Source organism: Lactuca virosa, chromosome 6, assembly GCF_052849685.1.
Source record: "Lactuca virosa cultivar CGN04683 chromosome 6, Lactuca_virosa_CGN04683_v6, whole genome shotgun sequence".
In the NCBI taxonomy this organism is placed as follows: domain Eukaryota; kingdom Viridiplantae; phylum Streptophyta; class Magnoliopsida; order Asterales; family Asteraceae; genus Lactuca; species Lactuca virosa.
The window spans coordinates 219,876,358-219,898,229 of NC_136431.1; the positions used below are offsets into that span (position 1 = coordinate 219,876,358).

At 35.3% G+C, this 21,872-nt stretch overlaps 2 protein-coding genes across 2 annotated transcripts; both read left to right on the forward strand.

Annotated features, from left to right (window-relative positions):
* The first annotated feature begins 1,404 nt into the window (after window positions 1-1,404).
* LOC145122864 (coiled-coil protein) lies at window positions 1,405-3,083 on the forward strand. Its single transcript, XM_079058426.1, has 3 exons — window positions 1,405-1,716; window positions 2,034-2,554; window positions 2,704-3,083. Exons 1-3 carry the CDS (start codon window positions 1,512-1,514, stop codon window positions 2,947-2,949), a joined length of 972 nt encoding a protein of 323 aa, XP_078914552.1. The 5' UTR covers window positions 1,405-1,511; the 3' UTR covers window positions 2,950-3,083.
* A 973-nt stretch (window positions 3,084-4,056) lies between these two features.
* On the forward strand, window positions 4,057-5,876 carry LOC145119972 (casein kinase II subunit beta-1-like). Its single transcript, XM_079055757.1, has 4 exons — window positions 4,057-4,559; window positions 4,944-5,296; window positions 5,369-5,534; window positions 5,613-5,876. The coding sequence occupies exons 1-4, from the start codon at window positions 4,385-4,387 to the stop codon at window positions 5,744-5,746; spliced, it is 828 nt and encodes a 275-aa protein (XP_078911883.1). The 5' UTR covers window positions 4,057-4,384; the 3' UTR covers window positions 5,747-5,876.
* The last annotated feature ends 15,996 nt before the right edge of the window (window positions 5,877-21,872 follow it).

The following is a 21,872-nucleotide window of genomic DNA, read 5'->3' on the forward strand; positions in this document are numbered from 1 at the left end:
CAATTGAGACAAACCATGATTAAGGAAGACCTTGAAGATAGTGACCGGTAAGAACGACGATTTAGGGTAAGATGGATGGTGGGTGGCGATGGTGGCAACAGTGGCGCGAGGATGGTGCAGTGTTATCGTCGACGGTGGTGTTGTAGCGACAGGGGATCCTTGCAACAATAAGGAAAAGGTGGGAATTACAGCAAAATACAAAGACCTTCAACAGATTATTCAGCAATGAATTTCTTATTTTTTTGGTTGGGTAACTATCTTCATCAAAAGACCAACTTCAACACTGCGTGCTTCTAAGATTAGAGAGAGAGAGAGAGAGAGAGAGAGAGAGAGAGGATATTACCGAGACCTTGTATAGATATTACTGTTAATCATAATTAGTTAAGAGAGAGATATGAAGGAGGAAGAGCAACGACAATGAGGCAAAGCAGTGATGGTGTTGTGGTAGAGAAGAAGGCAAATGAAACCAGTAGTGGTGGAGGAGAAGAAGGCCAGTACTGGTGTAGGAGCGATGATGTTGAGAAGAGATATTTATCTTTTGAATTTCAAACTGACAGATTTTATTTGGTTTCCAAAGAGAGAGGCGAAATTTTTGGAAATACAACTGTGATTAAGGGATGACCATGTATAATTTTAAGGGTGAGCTTTTAAGGGTGAGCGGGAAAACCAAAAAAGAAGTTCACATACAGATGACATGTGGAAAGTATAGTGACAGAAAAGTGTCATGTGACATTTTTAGGAGTCTTTTATTAGAAGAAGGATATATATATATATATATATATATATATATATATATATATATATATATATAATAATGATAAATTCTAGAGAAAATAGACAAAATGTATAAATTTCATTAAGAGTCTTTCAAAGGATTTAGGCAAAGTTAAAGATAGAACACTATCAATTTCTCAGATGGAGAGTATCTAATCGTTAAATGGGTTACGAAATCATTAAATGGGCTTAGAAATCGCTAAACAGAATGCGAAATTAGGTAAACTTTTTGCAAAATGGCCATAAATAATATCCCGTATAAAAAAACACTCTCTAGAAAACTTCAAAAAAAACCATTTTACACCATCAAAACTCTCTTTTGCTAGGAAAATAACCTTTGAAAATCCTTAACATAAAAAAAGATTTTTTTTTCCGAATAAAAACCTAAATTTATTATTTTGTAGATTTGTTTGTAATTTTTGTAGATTAAAATTATAATATAATTTTTTTATTATGAAATTAATTTTTGAAGATATTTAAAATAAAAAACTTTTAAAAAATTATTATATTTAAACATTTTAGATTTTTTATTTTAAATATTGTTTTGGCTATCTTAAAAAAAATCTTAAATTGCTTTTCCTAAATCTTAAAAAAAAAAAAAACCTTATTATAGTCTAATGATTTTCTACGACTCCTACGTCAGTCAACTAATCTCGATCAAGAAATTACTCGTTTCGCCCAAACCGACTTCCATAATCTATTTCTACGATTCTACGGCGGAGCAAGGTTAATTGCAGATGGAGGAGACCGGTGTGGCCATGTCGGAGAAGACAGATACTACTAGTAGCAGAGACAGCGCTTCAATGGAATCGACGATGGAGAGATTGTCTCATTTGGAGAACCTCTACTTTCCTAGGGCTCAACAATCCTCCGCTCTCCTTCCTTCACAACGTAAATCTATCCTCCAAGATCTTTACTCCCGCGACGTCCCTGTGTTTTTAGGTAATTTCAATTTCCTATTACCCATCTCTAATTCTTTCTTCAAATTTATATTTCAGTATTACCCGATCACTTGTTTTTCTCCTCTACTTTTAATTGCTTGATCAATATCGAATTAGAGTTTACATTCGTTACCTTTACGAATTCACTTCTATAGACACAAAACCATGAAGTTTGTTCACTTCATATAATATGTTTGATATATTGCAGTTGTTAGTTTAAGGCATTGGTTATCTGTATAACCTAACTTAGTTATGAAATTTGTTCATGCTTTAAAGTTTGCTATTGTTAATTTACATTCATCTTGTATGCATATTCAGAGCGCTATGGATCACTACTAACATTGGAAGAGCTTAAGGAATTCGATACATTAAGTGATGATTATGAAATCAATTGGCATCTAAATCATCTCCGAAGCTTGATTAATCCAACATCCTTGGATTTGAAATCAAGATCTGCAAAGGTAAAGAATCGGAGGCGTGCTTACATGGATAAACTGATGTTTGATGGGAAATTCTTCTCTGAGGATGCAATGAGGGATAGAGAACCTTATCTGCACCATGAATTTGTGGGGAAATTTCAAGACCAAAGTGGAAGACGCATGGCTAGGCCTGGAGAAAGGTGGTCGGAGACATTGATAAGGAGGGCTGAGGAAGCACTTTTGGTGGAGAAGATTAGGAGGGAACAGCAGAGATTGGGTGTTGATGAAAGAGAGTGGGTGGGGAATGAGAGACAACAAGAAGAACAAGAGGAAGAAGAAGAAGAAGAGGAAGAGGAAGAGGAAATGGAGGAAGGAAATGATGGTGATGCTAATGTTAATGGAAAGATGCATCAACGTGAGGTAATTCTTTTCTTTATGTTTATTGAAATACCTTGTGATTTGTTGTTTCTTATTGTCGGGTCTTAAAGAATATGATGATAATCTTGAAAGTTGTATTTGATTATGATAATAAAATGGTTCTTGAACATGGTTGGTTTTTGTTCTTTTAGGTTCTCCCAGATGACAAGGGTAATTTAGTCAATGCACAATCATCAGAAGCTACAAGTATATTATCAACCGAAGAGATGGAAGATCGAATGGATCAGTTTACACATGTGATGCAACAAAAGTTTCTTGCAGGTGAAGATGATGAACATTTTAATTACTTGAGTATAGATGAAGATGAGACATTGGATGATCATTGGATGAAGGAAGCTAATTATGATGCTGAAGAGAAATACTTTGCTGATGTTTGAAAAGTCAAAGCCTCTTCCCTACTTTTTTTTTTCTTTCAAATTTGGTAGATTTCTGCTTTTTTGGGGTGTGTTTTTTTAATCTGTAATGATGTGTAAATTAGATTGTTATTTTAGTAATATGGTTTTTATATTCATATCGATTTTGGTTCATCCACCATTTTGTCTTTTATCTCATTTATCCATTAATGCTTCTTCTATGTACTCAACTAGGAGTTGCGAACTTTGCACAATTTTGCAGAAAGCCTGGATTAAATAAATAAAAATAGCAACATAATTTTGGATTGATATTATAAAATACAGTTAAAACATATTGATTGGAGGCAGATTTGTAGATATAAGATTATTTTATTAGTTTATTTGAAGTTGTTAACTCTTTTATACGTATAGATAAGAAATTGTTCGAATTCCGTATTTGGTGAATAAGACGATATTTAGAGTATCAGACTCAATTGAAAACGAAAACACAATTTATTAAATTCTTGTGTATTCAAACGTCCTTAAAGCTTCATATTTCAGCAACATGTTGTACAAAAAACGTACTTTATAATGATAATGAAAAAAACAGTGCTTCATAACGATATAAAAGACGAATTTTGAAAGGTTGGGTTGGGTTATCAATGTTTAACCCATATAATTAATAGGTTGGATTGAGAAATATATAAACAAGTCAACTTTATAAAAATGTGAAAAGATTGGGTTTGGTTCAAAATATCAACCAATATAAATAAACATGATTTAGTTGAAATCTTCAACCCAATTATTAAGTGGGTTGAACTCGAATCCAATCCAATTCGACCCGTTACCAGCTCTAATTTTCTTGGTGTTTCGTAAAATTACGGTAGTTATTCGTGAAATCATGTATCCCAAGAATCAATGCATTAATATGTGAAGTTGTTTTGCAAAATTAATAAAATTCAGAAAATATTCATGAAATTATTTTTGTCAAGAAAAAGCTATCTTTCGTGAGACCACTTTTATAAAACTGAAAGTTAATTTTTCACACATTTAAAATAAACAAATAAATAAATTATTTAGTTTTAGTGTGTTAGGTTTCCATTTTTAGTAATTTTGTGATTAGATATCACTAACGATAATCAATGACTTCTTGACTTACCCAACGACTGTTTTCTTAATGTCCATGAATTTGCAAGAATCCTCCTAGGGCGAACTTCGCACACGATACGATTTCTCCCTATCCCTTCTGTGCTCCCGCCGGTATAATCCCTCCGCCGACGCCATCATGTACATATAAACGCACTTGTTAAACTCAATCCCTCAAACGTCAATTTCCGAGTGAGACAATGAATTTTACTTCCTTTCTTTTCCATCACCAATTACACCCAAAACCCTAATTTCTCCATCTCAAAATCATATTGCCTGCTGAAGGATTAGGCTTTGTTTTTTCAACGAGATAGAGACAGGGAAGAAGGATAAAATGTACAGGGAGAGAGGTGGAGGAGGATCGAAGGCGAAAACGGAAACGGCCATGGCTTCGATTGGAGGCGAAGGGGGATCACGAATGGATGGAAAAGATCGTAACAAAGACCGTTTATCAGCTGGGGACTCCAGGCTCTCTGTGTCATCTTATCCCGATAAGAAACCGACTAAAGGTTTTTCTTTTCTCCCTCTCTCTCGAGATTCGTGCAATATCATTGTTAAAAAAGCCGATTTCGTAGGTTATACTTATGGTTTTAGCCATTTATCTGTTTTCGTACGATTGTATGCTTTTGGTAACCAAATGAGCTCATTGAACTGCATCAAATATTGGTAATATCAATATGAGGCAGTTTTCTTCATGTGAAATTGCAGTCTTTTGTTTAGATGATAGAATATGAAGAACGAGATGAATCTATTTGTTATGTTGTGAACATGAGAAGTAGATTACGCAGCTCTTCCATTTGATTTTAGTTGCAGACCTGTTATGGGAATGGTTGACAATGGAAAAGTAACATACTTGATTTTCATCCTTTAATAACATTTATATGGATATGTAGGAGAGGAAAAAGTGGTAGAGGAATCCGAAACAGACAGTGAGGAGGAGGAATCAGATGTTAGTGGTTCAGATGGGGAGGAAACATCTTGGATTTCATGGTTTTGCAGTCTACGTGGCAATGAATTCTTCTGTGAGGTTGATGATGACTATATTCAAGATGATTTTAATCTATGTGGATTAAGCAACCAAGTTCCATTTTACGATCATGCCCTTGATCTCATCTTGGACTCTGAATCCTCTCATGGCGATTCCTTTTCAGAGGAACAAATTGAACAGATTGAATCAGCAGCAGAGACTCTATATGGTCTGATACATGTCAGATTTATCTTGACAACAAAAGGATTAGCTGCTATGGTAAGAAGTATTTAAAAATTTTTATTTTTCTTCAAAATTAATACAGTAAATAATAATAATCTTTGATGATAGCTTGAGAAATACAAAAACACAGAATTCGGAAGATGTCCAAGAGTCTTCTGTTCTGGTCAACCCTGTCTTCCTGTTGGTCAATCTGACATCTCACGCCAGACAAGTGTCAAAATTTACTGCCCTAAATGTCAAGACATTTTTACCCCTCAGTTCAGGTTTCAAGATAGTATCCTTTTTTAACTTCTTTTTTAAATATTTTATGTTTGTGGAAATGTTTTTCTTTAACAAGATGTAAAATAATAAGACCTTGATGGAGCTTTTTTTGGGACAACATTTCCTCACTTGTTCTTTTTAACGTATGGACACTTGAAGCCACAAAAGACAACGTTGCAGGAATATGTTCCAAGAGTATTCGGTTACAAAGTCCACAAGCCATGAATCAAATCACATCATATTCATACAATAACACCATAATAAGATTTTATTTTATTTTTTTTCTATCATATGTAACGAAAAAAATTAAATTAAGTTCTGTTGTTATTGATTATATTATTGTTGATTTTGATTCTGTGATATTTTAGTTAGGGTTGATGTCACTAAACTTCTAAGTATACATCATAGATTGCTCAACTTTCTAATTTTGTATTTTATTTTAAAATTAAGGTTATTAAATGGCAACGAGCTTTAATATCTATGTAAAAGATATGTAAACATGCTCATGAGTCATGCCACGACTTGACCTTTTTCTTTTTAAAAAAGAAAATGATGGAAGAGGATTCGAAGTCAAAGTTGTGTAAGTGGCTCGGATTTTTTTCCCTTCCTGTTGAATGATTTCAAATTTCAAATTTAAATAAACATGGGGTTGATCATAAACATGATATTCTTTTTTAACTCGAAATAAATGTGTTTTGTAACAACTCTTGTGTATCTTATTACGTAAGATTTATTGCAATTTGCTTCCATAATTCCAGTTTATATGTTTTTTCGGGTTTTATGATTATTGAAAAGAATTGTTAATATTTCTAGCAATGTTTTAACAAACCGGTTTTTTAGTTGAACCGGTTTCTAGAATTTTCCTACATATATATAAATTAAAAAAAAAACGCATAACAATGAGTTTTACAACAATCTAGATTTATCAGAAGGAAACATAAAGTATAACACCAAAACAATATATAATCTTATTAGATGGATTATGAATATAAATGTATCATGATCAAACCAAATTATGGGTTTTGAGACATTGGAGTTTTAAATGTATCAATCTCAGAATTGTTTAGTAAGTGAAATTTAGTATCAACTTCATCTTAATAAAAGACATTGCCGCTTGCTCATCAAAACCGATTCAATAGAGGCTTTTTAATGATTCAGTATAACCAGTTCAACCAGGTTTTTGTAAAATCTATCTGGTTTGTTCCGGTCCATAAATAGGCTTAAAACTGTTATTAGTTGAAGCACTATATTCCCCGGACCCGATCCAACCGGCCGATTCGACCTGGTTTTTAAAACATTAGTTTCTAAACATTGTCTTCATTTCATCTTTTAAAGGATGACTATCTTTGTGATGATTAAAAAAATATTGTATCTAAAATCTTCGATATTCTTTACCTAATCTTTACACTTAAAGACTTGGGAGGATAACCAAGTGTTCTTCATGTACATATTTAATCACTTTTTTTTTGTACATCATATATCATTAAATTGACAAATATGTTCAATAAACATTTTTTTACATGTAATAGCTACATCTTTTATTGATAACCAAGTGTTCTCCATATGCAAATTTGGCCACTTTCATTTTTTTGTACACTATAAGTCCTCAAACTCAACTAGTTTATCAAAAAGACATCATCATCATTGACTATTGTCTATACCGTACTTGTTTGGATGGAATCTTCGACTATCCTTTTCAACCCAAGTCAACAATATGATACCATGTCGATCGAAGGATGAAATACCGACTATGTCTCCCCCCCTCTTACCTATCCAACTCAGATATGGAGGTGTACTCTGAATCATTGTGTGCCCTAATTATATGATAGATGTTTATTTCTCGAATTAATTCAAAGTAGGAAGCTTTGAACAAAAGATTATAGCTTTTGAAAGTGTCATGGACGTGTACAAAACCAAACTTCCTGAAATGTTTAGTTCAAAACCTCATGGCTTCCATTTCATCTTTTTTCATCCTCTTCAACTTCAAATGAAGTTTAAGTACAGTTGTATGATACCACTCATTTCAAAGTTTGAGATCAATTCATTCCCCAAAATAACAAGTTTTCCTTGGATCATACATAATGATTAACAAACAAAAGTATACATATAAAACGTAACGATTATCAGACAGTTTTACCAAATGAAAATTTTCATAAGCTAACAACCAGTATTTTAGCTAGTCCACCAAACATAACTTTAGATAGTGTGAAAATGTTATTATCGGTCTCTTAATGATTTCTTAGCCAAAATGTTATATTTTATTAAAAAGTTTACTAACTATTTGTACTTAGAAACTCATCAAAGTACATGAATTGACACATATTCTGTTTTCTTAGAAATGTATTTTTTTCTCATAAAAGCACAAAAAAAAACGACATTTATTTGATGAGGATAATAAGTATATATTATTTAGATAAATACATATGAAGAATCTAACTTTTACAGAAGAGGATATCTATTCAGCTTCCATCATGTAGAAGTATGAGAGAAAAAATAATTCAAATTCTGTTTTGAGTTGTCAATTTCATGATTCTGATTTTGTTTCAGAAAAGGAAAAACATTCCAATTGTCATTCATTGCATATCAATAATTGATTCAATAATATAACCATTTGTTCCGATAAGATTTACATACTTTTACTAAGGCAAAAAAAAAAAAACATTTAATCATAAGAAACAATTATGTTGTGTTCTTATACTTTACTATTTTTAGAGAATGATAGATTAAAAATAGATATGAATCAAGACATTTTTTACATGATATAGTTATATTATGTGTGGATTATTATCACCACTATCTTGTGAAGCTCAACTTTTTTTTTTCTTCTAAAGTTTTAATGTTCGAAGCTTTAAGCTTTGATAGAGTATAATTGTTGGATATGAATCATAGAATTAATTCCCAACACAACAAATAAGCCAAATATAAAATGTTAAGTTCATAGTTTGTAAGGTTAAATATTTTGTAACTCTCAATATATCACAAAAAGAGCATTTATAAACAAAAAGAACAAACAACAAAAAGTAGTTTTATTCGTTTAATGATCCTATCTTAAAATGCGTTCAGCCTAGCCGTAAGGAACTCTCAATTGAGAGATTCTAGGTTCAAGACTTGTTGGATCATATATGGTAATTTAAGAATAGATTAGTTTGTTGTTAAAAAAAATATAAAATAATTAAGATTTACATTTTTTCTTTTTCCACATCACATTAATACTTGTTAAACGTCGTGCATCTAGATGGTTTAATTTGAGAATTTTATATATGATTTGTAAACTCTTGATATTGAATTATATACTTATATTTATCAATAATACGTCAATCAATGGGCATAATAACAAAAAGTGATGATTAAAATAATGTGACTAATGCATATGAGCATTGAGGCCCATATGACCCTAATTAGAGACAATGTATTGTGGCTTCTGTCCATGTCTGTTTGGCTTCTTCTTCAAAAGGCCATATAACCAAACTAGTCTCCCATAAAACAAGGATATTACCTAAAATTCAATATATTTATCAACTAATAAAAGAAATCATTTGTAGTATTCAAGATGTGAGGGTGTCATTTTTGTTAGGTTCGGAAGGATAAAAATGTTTCTGAAATTGATATGAATTTTGGATATGTTTGAAGGATCGTGTAACCACTTTCTGAATATGATATTTCAGCCTTATGTTTGAGTTACACGAAGTCCAAATTATGTAAATAATCCTTCAAGGAACAATTATGTATCAAGACACTGACATGAGCCCACAAATTAGGGTTTATAGAAATCAGATTTTGATTACCAAAGATAAGATCAATAAACATTAAGTGTTGATTTTATCCCATAAATAATGAATGATGGTTTCAAGTTAATTATCAGAAAATACTATTTGAAAATAATAATTTTCATACTACTTTCCTAAATGAAATAAATTTCTGAACGGTGAGTTGTCCCCTTGACCACCGTCATTTGGTTGTGTAAAAACGTGCACTTTGCACCTCTTAACTTGTAAATAAAATCAAAAATTAAACTTTATTGGTAATCTATAAATTCTATTATACCAAAATGGCCTAGTGACACTAAAATCACCAATAATTTTTTTGTTAAAAAAAAAATTAACTATAACATACCAAATATATGAGTTCGTTTTGGTTTCGCACAAACTATGTACATTGTTCTCAGTTTTGATTTTTAATAAGTTTAATTGCTCTAAAATAACATTTCAATTATGACTAGTGTCTAAAGGCATTTGTTATTTTGAGCGAGTACAACTAGCATGTGTCAAAGAATTCAATTCGTATTTACCAAGTTATTTTGGGATAAAGAATTACCTTTCAAAAATGTCAAATTTGTAGAAGTGCGAAGTGTCTGGGGCTGTTTTTACAGAAATCAGACATACTGGAGTCATCTCCAGCCACTGCCAACCCACCCTCCGAACCACCGCCGTGGCCAGCCCTAGCAGCACCGATCAGCACCATTTTTACTCTTATTTTCCCTCCCTCCCTCACTCACTTAAACACACACACTTCTGAATTTCCCCTACCTCTTCGTAATAAGATATAGTCAGTTTTGACTTTTTAGCCACTAAAATCAGCCATTATTTGCTTGAAGAAATTTAATTATTTCTTTTCTTTACATTTAATTTATTCAGCTTGTATTATTTTTGGGCTAATAAAATTTTGGTTTATATTATTGTTTTTAAAGCCCAAATATTAATTAACTTAGTTGTAAAATTCTTTTCAGCCCAACGTGGTTATTTCTTCCAAAAGTACTTAAAACGGCATACCTATTTCCTTTTATTTTTCTCTATTAAATAACGATAAAAAAACCCAGTTGCATCTTTTGAAACTTGACTCACTATCCAGTTTATTGGGATGTTACAAGGACTGTGAGCACACAATTGCTGAGTGCTGACATATTGTGATGGTGGAATTTTGGAGAACTCTAGATGTGTGAATGGTTGAGATGCTCTAAATAAATATGTTTTTGAATGAAAAACTTGATATATCTTGTAAAGAATTGGCTAGACATCAATAATGTTGGATTGGGAAATGGATCCCAGACCGTGGTGCCAACTTTTTGCGTTGGTGTCAACGGGGTGGTTGAGGGTTTACAAGATGCCTTCTCGTCCTGTAGGGTTGAATTTTATTGTAATATGTCGAATCTGTGTGATTGTCTTTTTCGTATGTTCATTATGTATTTTACTAAGGCATCAGTTTGTACGAAACGTGAATGTCTAGCCTTAGTATATTTTTTGTACTTTCAGCCTCTTATAAATAGGAGCTGAACATAGAGTAGATGATAGAGTTTTTCCCGGTTTCTATTATCAGTTGTACCCGTGTTCATTGGAAGTAATGAGAGCTTAAACCATACCTTATTTACTTCTCGTGTTCATTCATACTCTGATTTTGATTCTCATACTCGATTAATCTCTTCTACAATTCTTCTACAATTGGTATCAGAGCAGGAATCTATACTGCTAAGATCTGATTTTCAATTGAATCACTAGTTTTTGAGTCACGAGTTTGTCTCAAAAGTTTCCGCACTGTTAGATTCTGAAAATCATCTCTGATTTTCAGTTTTTATTTGATTCTGTGTTTGAATTGTGTAATCGAGTAATCGTCTTTGAGTTTCTGATCATTTCAATCATTCAATTTCAAGTTTCTTCAAGTTTTTCTGAAAAATCTCATCCGTACGTTAATGAGGAACTTCAATATGAACACAATGACTTCATTTTCTCATCTGTTAGGATCTTCTACGAAGATTCCTATGTTGATTCCGGAGTACTATGATCAGTGGGCTGATCGAATAGAGGATTACTTGAACGGATTGGATGAGGAACTCTGGAGCTGCATAACTGGAATCAGCTTAAGCCAAAGTTGAGAAGAAACTTAAGGGAGATTCGGGCATTGACTGTCATTATTGCAACGGGGCAAATCATTTGACTAATGATTGTATGCTTCGTAAGAAAAAGGAGAAAAAGAACAGGGTCAAGGACGAAACTTATTATGTTGAGAGATTGGAAGAAGTACGTGCTAAGACGAAAGGGTTATCTTTGGTTGCTCAGGGTGAAGGAGAGGAGGATGGCACTTATCAAATCTGGTCTTCTAGATCTGGCGATGAAGAGATGCGTAATCCTACGCATGGTGCTATGTTCGCAAAGTTTGAGGAGGATGAGGACGAAAAGGTGACTGGTCGCTGTTTCATGACCAAATCTGGAGACAAATCACCAATGACAACCAAGGTACGTGCTATTCTTCAGTCTTTTAACATTTCTTTACAAGCATATGATTATGAAATAATTGCATTTGATGATACTGTTGCTTACTTTGATTCAATTGTGGTGTCTGCTAGTAATGAAGCTAAGAAACTAAACATCCAGTTGCTAGAGACCTAGAAATTGTTAGATTCGAAAAGAAGCAGGGTAGAGTATTTGGAAATGCAATTGAATAATGTAAACAATGATAGGGAAAATCTAGACAAGGATGTTCGATTGTTATTAGCTCAAAGAAACATTTACTGTAATTCTGCAAAGCGTTTGTATGCTAAATTGACATCATTGCATCATTCGTCTGACATTAGCAAAGAACAACATAGGAAATTATTGCCTTTTCTTGTTTTCGAAAGAGAGAAAGTTGATAATTTGTCCTATGACTGTGAGAAAACTATAGTCGAATTCGACAAAGTGCCTGATAATCGATTTGCTTATGGTATTGTTAAGATAGACGAATATTTGAATGCTGATGAACTTGTTGAGATAGTGAATGATACTTTGACCAAAAGTGAACAAATCAAAATTTTGAAAAGAACTGAGAATTCGAAACTTGACTCTCAATCAAATTTCGCTGATGTTGATGATAATTCTGATAATTTTAGCGAAATCAGTGAAATTGAGGAGGAAAGTATCGATTGTTCACAGTTATCTGTCATTAATGTCACATCTAAGTCAAAAGGTAAAGAAATTTGTGATGATTTGATGGTTAAGGATAACACTGATAGACCCTCTACTTCGAAAGTGTGTGACTTTGATAATGTGAGTGTAAGAGACAGCCCAACAGATAGTAGTGATGATGAGAATGAAGAAAAAGTTAAGAATAATTCGAAGAATTCTGAGTCCAAAAAGAATGTGTCGAATGAAACATCCATTCCAAGGGTTGTTGTTGATCAAGTGTATGAAGACACTGAAAATTTCGACAAAATTGTATATGACAAAGGAGCTCATAATTTGGAAACAAATACTGTTGTGTATCCAAATTTTAAGTGCACATATGATGTTGTATTTCCGAATCAAGTGTTTGTTACTACTGGAAATGTTGATAACATCAAACTTGAGTTCAACAAAATGGTCGAAGAAGATAACAAGAAAACATCAGACGAAAGATTCTTTTAAAACCAAAGCACAGTCGAAAACAATCTAACAAAGAATTCGTATGTTTTTCAAAGACAAAAACCACAAAGAAAATGAGTTGATAAACAAAAAATTACAAAAGAGGTTTTGAAACAAGAATCTAATGAAACAAACGAAAATGTGAAACTTAATTCACAAGAATTTAAGGATCTTGTTGAAAAATTTTCGAAAGAAAAAGGAATTTCAAAAAGACAGACACGAAAAAGAATTTTTTGGCAAGTTGTGTCCAATGAAAAACAGTCAAACTTACCAACCAAGAAAATGTCTGAAAATGAGTTGCCTAAATCAGTGAAAACAAAGATTTCAACTTGTTCAGATAAAAAGGAAAATCCCGCTCAACCAATTTCGTCTGATACTGAAAAATCTTCAACAAAATCTTCAAAATCCACATCTTCAAAGACTTTTCAAACTAATGTGCAACAAAAGAATTTTCAATCACAAAATCAACCAAAGTTTTCAACTCCAAATTCATCCTTTTCAAAATAAAAAACAAACAAAACCAATTTTCATCAAATAGAACAAATCGAACTTTTGAGAATGTTCGAAAATTTGAGAATGTTCGAAAATTTGACTATGTTCGAAAATTTGAGATTGATTGAAATTTTGAAAACGTTCGAAAGTTTGCAAACAAACAGATAGTTGTGCATGATAAATCCACAAAATCTGCAAAATTTATTCCACAGGAACCAAATTTTCCGAATCCTTCAATCCACAAAGCCACTAAAGTATCGTACACAAAAGGTTCATCTGCGGAGAAAAGAATCAATCATTGGCTTGAAAACAAAGGGAGAAAGTATCAATCAGGAAAGTTTTCTCAACATCAAATCCATAAGGAATATGAACAGTATTTGAATGATACTTCATCTGGAAGTTCATCTTCGAAAGAGTCAAATACTCCAGTTCAAAGATGGCAACTAATCCCAAAGGAAAGACACACTGAGAAACATGAGAAGAAAATCAGTGAAAATCCAAAACTATCGAAAAATTATGTTTCGGCACCTTTAACTGATGATGTCGACTTAATTGACTCTTTCAAAACTAAAGTTCGAAATTGGGTTTGGGTTCAAAATTTCATTCGCTTTTTCAAACTAATGACCAAGGACCCAAACAGCCTTAGGTACCTAAATTCTTTTAATAAATACAGGTACTGTGTGACGAGCAATATGATGAGAAATGATATATTGATAGCGGTTGCTCACGTCACATGACTGGAAGAAAGGAGAATTTGAGAGATTTTCGAAGCTTGGAAAATGCTGGTGTTGTGAAGTTCGACAATAATCACAAGTGTCAAGTCAAAGGATATGGGAAAGTAACGAATGGACAGTTTACTGTAAATCGTGTTGCCTATGTCGAAGGTCTTCAACAGAATTTGATAAGTGTTTCACAACTTGTTATGGGCACTGGTAATCAAGTTGTGTTTAACGAAGAAGGAAGTATCATCTCCAATGTTGATACAAAAGAAGTGTTGCCGAAATCAAAAAGATATGGCGATATGTTCACCCTTGACATCAAACCTATTGTTGGGAAACTCTTAGTTTGTTTGCTTTCGAAAGCTTCATCTGATGTCAGCTGGCTATGGCATCGACATTTATCACATTTAAACTTTCGAAATCTCAATAAGTTGGTGCTAGACGATCTTGTTCGAGGTTTACCTGTTCTTAAGTTTGATAATGATACTTTGTGTGCAACATGCAAACAAGGAAAACAACATCGCAAAGGGCATCCAATTGTCATAGATTCGAAAATTGTTGAACCGCTGGAACTTCTTCATATTGACCTTTGTGGACCATCAACTGTTGAAACTCTCAACAAGAAACGGTACATTTTGGTTATTGTTGATGATTTTTCACGATTCACTTGGGTGTATTTTCTCAGATTAAAATCTGAAGTCGCTCAAACAATGATCGAGTTTATAAAGAAAATTGAGACAAGTCTGAAAAAGAAAGTTCGAAAAATCAAAAGTGATAATGGTTCGGAGTTTAAAAATAATGTGCTCGATTCGTTCTTAACTGAGAAAGGAATTTCGCATAATTTCTCATCACCATATACACCATAGCAAAATGGTGTGGTTGAAAGGAGGAATAGGTCTCTATGCGAAGCAGCAAGAACAATGTTGACATATGCGAATCTTCGTCAATATCTATGGACAGAAGCAGTTTCGACTACATGCTTTACTCAGAATAGATCTTTTATTCATCGTCGTTTCAATATCACTCCGTATGAAATCATAAATAACCAAAAACCTAATGTCAAATTCTTTCATGTGTTTGGCTTCAGGTGTTTTATCATGAATCTCAAAGATAATCTTTCGAAATTTCAAGCTAAGGCTGATGAAGGAATATATTTGGGATACTCCAACAATTTGGTTGCATACAGAGTGTTGAATAAACGAACAAGAAAAGTTGAAGAAACGTTTAACCTCACTTTTGATGACTACGATGTGAAACAAGTTGAAAAATAATTTGAACAAAAACCAATTCTTAATGAATCAAATAATGAATCTGAAAGTTCTAATTCATCTGATTTTGATTATGATTTAATTTTTGGTGTTCCAGACAGGGCTGTAGATGTTGAAGTCCATGCTACTAATAATCAAATTCCTGAATCTTCAAAGCATTCTGATGATTCGACACTCACATCAGATACAACTGCTAATGGCGAAAGTATGCTAGATGCTCAAGTGGATGGGAAGCACGTGAACATACCTTCAACTGTTGAGGGGGAGCATCCTTTCGAGGGGGAGAATAGCAGTGGAAATGCACGTGTCGAGGGGGAGCTTCAAAATGACAATTATGTCGAGGGGGAGCATAATGATAATGAAACAATAAATCTTAATGAAAATGTTGAATTTCATGAACTAAATGATAATAATTCTGTTGCAGGATCCGAAACCGAAGAAATGTTCGAAGATGCACCTTTAGACTTTGATCCAGCATATCCACCATTGGAAAAGTGGACAAGGAATCATCTGAAAGAGCAAGTAATTGGAAATCCACAAGATGGAGTTTTGACTAAAGCTCAAATTCGTGCAAAGAATGAGGTACTGAATGCTCGACAAGAATTTTGCATGTTTAATGTTTTCATCTCGAAAATTGAACCAAAGACTGTTAAGGTTGCAATGGAACACTCAGATTGGGTTGTTGCTATGCAATCTGAACTGGCTGAGTTCGATAGAAACAAGGTTTGGAGATTAATTCCTAAACCCGAAAATGTTTCAATTGTCAGATTAAAATGGATTTTCAAAAACAAAACCGACAAGGATGCAAATATTGTTCGAAATAAAGCACTATTAGTTGTTAAAGGATATTCGCAACAAGAAGGTATAGATTATGAAGAAACTTTTTCCTCTGTCACAAGACTCGAGGCTGTTCGAATATTCTTGGCTTATGCAGCTCACAAAGACTTTGATGTCTATCAAATGGATGTGAAATGTGCTTTTCTCAATGGTGAACTCGAAGAAACTGTTTACATTAAACAACCTCCAGGTTTCATAAACGAACAACCTCCAGGTTTCGTTCAAGCTTTTTCGGATGCAGATCTGGGAGGATGTACACTTGACCGGAAAATTACAAGTGGAGGATGTCAATTGTTAGATGGGAAGCTTGTAAGTTGGCAATCGAAAAAGCAAACTTGTGTTGCAATTTCTACTACTGAAGCTGAGTATGTTGCAGCTGCCGCTTGCACTTTGCAAATCGTTTGGATCCAGAGTCAATTGCGTGATTATGCAATTAATATGAAAAAGATACCATTGTATTGTGATTCACAAAGTGCTGTACGCATTTGTCATAATCCAGTACAACATTCGAAAACCAAACATATTGCACTTCGTTATCACTTTATTAAAGATCATGTGGAAGATGACAATATTGAAGTTCATTTTGTAAAAACAACTGATCAGCTTGCTGATATTTTTACAAAAGCATTGGATGAAAAATCATTTGTTCGAATTTTGACAGGATTGGGAATGATCGAAGCAAGTTCTGTTCCAGGACTGAATTCGAAAGAATGACAATGAAGTGTTATGCAAAAGTGTCGATTCAGAGGCAATACTGATTCATTCAGAGGCTGACAGTATTAACCATTCAGCGGTTACTGTTCACGTTCAGCGCTTCGACACGCTTCGTTTTTTACTTTTGGGAAAGAAAAATTTCGTCAGTTTGGTACATTCTTAAATTTTCGTTCATTTTTCTTTAATTTCGAAAAATTGGAAGAACCAAAAATATTTTCGTTTGTTTGTATTCTTTTCGAAAATGAAAAAAAAAAAGATTTTCGTTCTTTTCAAAAACACAAAATACCAAAAAGATTTTTTTTATTTTTTATTTTGTTATTTCTTTCTTAGTGCAGATTTCATGAAATTTTTCCAAGGGTCATGCTTGCGTTTCTAGGGTAAGGTAAAATTTAAACAACTATGTACTAGTTAGACTGTCCCTAGAAGCATGCTGCAGCATGTCGTCCCAAGCCTCTAATGACTCAATGTGTGATTTCGAAAGCCTTAATGAAATTTTTCACTACGAAAATTTCTTCCTAATCAGGCTTACATTCACATTAGTCTACTGAGCTACCTAACTCTTCTCACATGAGTTAAGAGTTTTATGTTTGGTCCAAGAATAACAGAGGTACAATTGATTTCGTGAAACAACCTTTTTCATCTCAAAATTCTAACACATCTCACACACAATGACATATGTCCAAGAGGTCATTGATCAAACCAATCATGACTTAGGCATATCAAAACTATGTGTTTATGATCTTGAATCATGAGGTCGTGATGAAAGTGAAACCCAATTTTCTAAACTTTTAAGGAATTGACGGGGAACTTCATTCCAGATTTAACGAAACATTTGTTTTTGTACCAAGTTTACGAAACTCCAAATCATATTCAATTCTTTTGCGTGATCTTGATCAAATTGTCGAAACCCACAATATTTGTTACCGAACAGGCTCCAGCTCAAATTTTTTTCTTGAATATGATTTCCGGGTGAGTTTCATTTGACATTTGGAGTTTCTTTCAAATTAATCCAAAGCATACTTGTCACTGACTACACTGGTCAAACAAGTAATTTCAGTTACAATTACTCACCTTATGTTTAGGTTGAAATGTAACGAAAAGTTTAAGCCACCCACGAAGCCTTGAAAAAGAAGCCCTTTCGATACTTCTCTATAAGTATTCGATTGTAATTCATGGGAACATACACAGGCTGTTGATTATCTCTCTTGATGTGACGGTTTGGCAACGCGGCCCGAGTTTCAAGGAACTTTATCTGACATGGCGTGTTTAACGGTTAGTGGTGCGACTTTCAAGGACATACGTGGCTTACTCTTTCAAAGAAAACGTTTGGAATTCAGTCGGGGTTACATATAAAAGGAAATTGAACTCTTCTTTTACAATTACGCGTTCAAATTTCCAGAAGTTCAAAAAGCCCTAATTTTCTCTGTTCTTCAAGAAGCTCTAAAATCCCTAATCAATGGCGGCTGATCCAAATTCCACTACTGAAGAAGTTGTTTCTCAACCACTGATGAAGATCCAAAGTACCAACTATCAGGTTGAAGGAGATGTGTCACTGTATCCAGAAGAACTCAAGATGCTGATTGTTGCTCTTAAACATTTAGGTCTTGCAACTGCAATGTTCAATGCTTTTGCAGTTCCATTGTCATGGCTCTCTATGGCTGGTTCCACTGCTTCTTACAGCAAAGCCACTGATCTGATCACCTTCAATCTGGTGAATGAAAAGCAAATTCGTCTCTCTCGAAGATGTTTACTCAAATCTTGGTAATTCCTAATTCCCCTCCATTCTTCAAACCTACTGCTGATTAAGTGATGTTCATGTTTAACGAGATGGGTCATCAACCTCCACTCGTTAAGATCAGTGATTTCAAGAATTCTGGTCTTCCGTGCATATGGAATTTTCTGTTTGGGATATACCTTCGTTGCTTAACAGGGCGAAGTGTAGGGCTGGATAAGGGGCGAATGGAAGTTTATGGGATGGTAGCAGGGTTGTACTATGATCTAAATGTTGATTATGCTACTCAACTTTGGAAAGAGTTTATCAAAAGTTTGGAGAACACGAATGTGGTGAAAGGAATTTCGTGTGCACGTTACTGGAGCCTGGTTCTTCAGTATGTGTATGAAAAAGAAGGTATTCCAGTTCCTGCTGATGAGGCTAAGGCAGAATTCGCAAAGTATCACTTTCCAAAGCAAGTTGCAGATGATTCAGATGAATTCCCAAATGTTGCTCGAATTCCCGATGGAATGTTAAAGAAGGTTGATCCCACAAATTCAGTGTTGGTGGCATATTTGCAACATATTAATCCTTCAATCGAAACTGGAGTCTTGCTGAAAACCAGTAATGAAGGGTCATCTAAGAAGTCGAAGAAATCAAAGAAGGTTACTGAGGAGGCTGTTGTTCATGAAAGTCCTAAGAAGCAATCTAAGACTAAGTCTCCTAAGAAGGTTGTAAGTGAAACCGAGAAGCCTCATGTAACATCCCGTTTTAAGTAAAGTAATTAGATAATAAATCAGGAACCCCGGGAAGTAATTATTATTATTATTTTATATTATTTGAGCCTAAAATCGAATAATAATTAATAGAGTGTTGGTTTCGGGAAGTCAAATGACAAGATTTGAACTCTAGGGGTTAAAGTGTAATTATGGGACTTAATTTGTAAAGAATTTATGGAAGTGGGGGTTAGAAAGTAAATTATGGACCTAAGATGAAAGGATCTTGGAAAGGCGGGGTCTAAATGGTAAATTTGGTATATATGCCTCATTACCGTCAAACCCTAACCCTAGGGATCCTCTCATCAGCCGCAACCACCTTATGCCTCCCTCTTCACCCTCCAGCCGCCACCCTCCTCGTGAACCACCTCCGGCTGCCGCCTAGCCGCGTCTGATCACTACCATGTCGCCTGTTCCGAGCAACCAAGACCAGCGACGATATCCTCCATGACCGGAGGAACTGAAGACCACCGGGGGCTAGCGTACGATCCCTGCAGTCGAGTACTTACCACCAGCCGCTGCTGTGCCGTCGCTGTCGCTAACGGAGCTTCCGAGGGGGTCAGCGAACCGTTGGCTGTTTGCTGCTGCCGCTGCTGATGCGATTTCCTTTTTCCGTGCCGTCCTTTCTCTTCTCTCTTCTCCGATCGACTGCCTCACGCCACCTCGGGGGTGGCTGGAATCGGATGCTTCTTCCGTTAAGAAGCCACTGTGGTTAGAAGGGGAGGCGGATGTAGGTCCATTTAGCCAGAATAGACTCGAGAAAAAAACCACCATGGCTGCCGACCATGGTGGCTGTCGTAGATAGCGTTGCTGTGGCCGCCTTCGTCCCGCCGCCGCCAACAGCCGCCTGCTGCCATAGTTCCGTCGCCACCAGTCACCGTGAGGTGGCTGTGTGTGTATGTGCGTTGCTATGTAACTAGGTGTGTAGGTGTGAGCTATGTAATTTTGGAATTAAAAGTGGGCCACCACCACCAACACCGTGAGGTGGTGGCTGCCACCCTCTACCACCACCGGCCGCCACGGTGCGGCTGTATGTGTGTGTAATTAGTATGTGTTATTAGTGTATGTGTGTGTTAAGTGGATAATATTGTAATTTGTAACCAAAGTGAGATAATGAAAAGAAGAACCTAAACCACTACCGTAGAGTGGTGGTTGCCGCCTCCTGCTGCCACCGGCCGTCGTGCCGGGTGGCGGTGTGCTTGATTACGTTTGGACCTCGTTTGGGGGATGTTTGGACAATGTGGAATCAATGAAACCCTAATGGGCCCAAAGAAGCCCTAGTGGGCCCAATGGAACCCTAATGGGCCAATAAGGCCCAATGTGACCTAAAAGCCCAACCAATAGACTAATGGGCTAGTATTGGGTTGGAAAACCCTAATTAGGGTTTGGAAAACCCTAAGGGCATAAAACCCTAATTGTGGGAATCGTTTGGGACACATACGGGAATTAATTATTAAACCTAAATAATAATTAATAATCATTGGCAAACTAGCTTAAGGCAATAATGGACTTAATGGATTAAGTCCTTAATGGGTTAAGTAAGAAACACTTAACCTTAATCATCATTTCATGTGAAAGCCTTAATCTCACTTGGGCCTTGTTTTGGGCCTTCCTCATGGACTTTGGCGATTGGACTATTGATGGGCTATCCAAGAACAAGTTAATGGACCAAAATAAGTAGATGGGCTTTAGGATAAGGCCCATGTGAGGACTTGGGCCCAATTTGGAAAATTGGGCCATAGATGGGCCATAACTAGACCTTCATGATTATGAGAGATTGGGCCATTAGTATGCCAAGTGTTTGGACCAGGAGAGATGGTTGGGCCTAAGGGGTAAGGCCCATATGAAGGGATGGTCCCAATTGTGAAAATTGGGCCATGTGTTGGGCTTTGGCTTATTACTTGACTATTGGGTTTTGTAGTGTGAGTTGGACTTTGGGCTTGGAACCCAATTATTAATTGGGTGTTGTTTGATGTTAACAGTTCGGGAATTTATCAACCAGCAGCTGAGTTTTATCCGCGGGACTTCAGCAGTGTCAGGTGAGTTATCCTCACTATACTAAGGGGTCTAAGGCACCAAGGCCGACCCATTGGATTCGATATCTTAGTAGTTACTGATATGTTGAGTTTGAGTTAGTAATGTATGCCAGTTGTTATGCTAGTTTGGTAGGTCGGTAGGACTACCTGTGATACTGATTGATTCCCTGTATGTGCATTTATCTGTTACATGTCGACATGTTATGTGGGATGGGTTGAGGTTGTACTGCTCCGTGCAGTAGCCAACAAACCCCAGATAATTCCAGATATGAGCTGAGGGCCCGGTAGGCATTCCAGACTCATACTGAGGACTCGGGAGCAGTACAGATAGGAGCTGAGGGCCCGGTAGGCATTCCAGATTCGTACCGAGGGCTCGGTGGCAATCCAGATGTGAGCTGAGGGCTCGGTAGGCATTCCAGACTCACACT

Coding starts and splice junctions, on each gene's coding strand:
- LOC145122864 (XM_079058426.1), top strand. CDS start 1,512: ATGGAGGAGACCGGTGTGGCCATGTCGGAGAAGACAGATACTACTAGT. Junction 1,717..2,033: donor CGACGTCCCTGTGTTTTTAG/GTAATTTCAATT, acceptor ATGCATATTCAG/AGCGCTATGGATCACTACTA. Junction 2,555..2,703: donor GAAAGATGCATCAACGTGAG/GTAATTCTTTTC, acceptor TTGTTCTTTTAG/GTTCTCCCAGATGACAAGGG.
- LOC145119972 (XM_079055757.1), top strand. CDS start 4,385: ATGTACAGGGAGAGAGGTGGAGGAGGATCGAAGGCGAAAACGGAAACG. Junction 4,560..4,943: donor CGATAAGAAACCGACTAAAG/GTTTTTCTTTTC, acceptor ATGGATATGTAG/GAGAGGAAAAAGTGGTAGAG. Junction 5,297..5,368: donor CAAAAGGATTAGCTGCTATG/GTAAGAAGTATT, acceptor CTTTGATGATAG/CTTGAGAAATACAAAAACAC.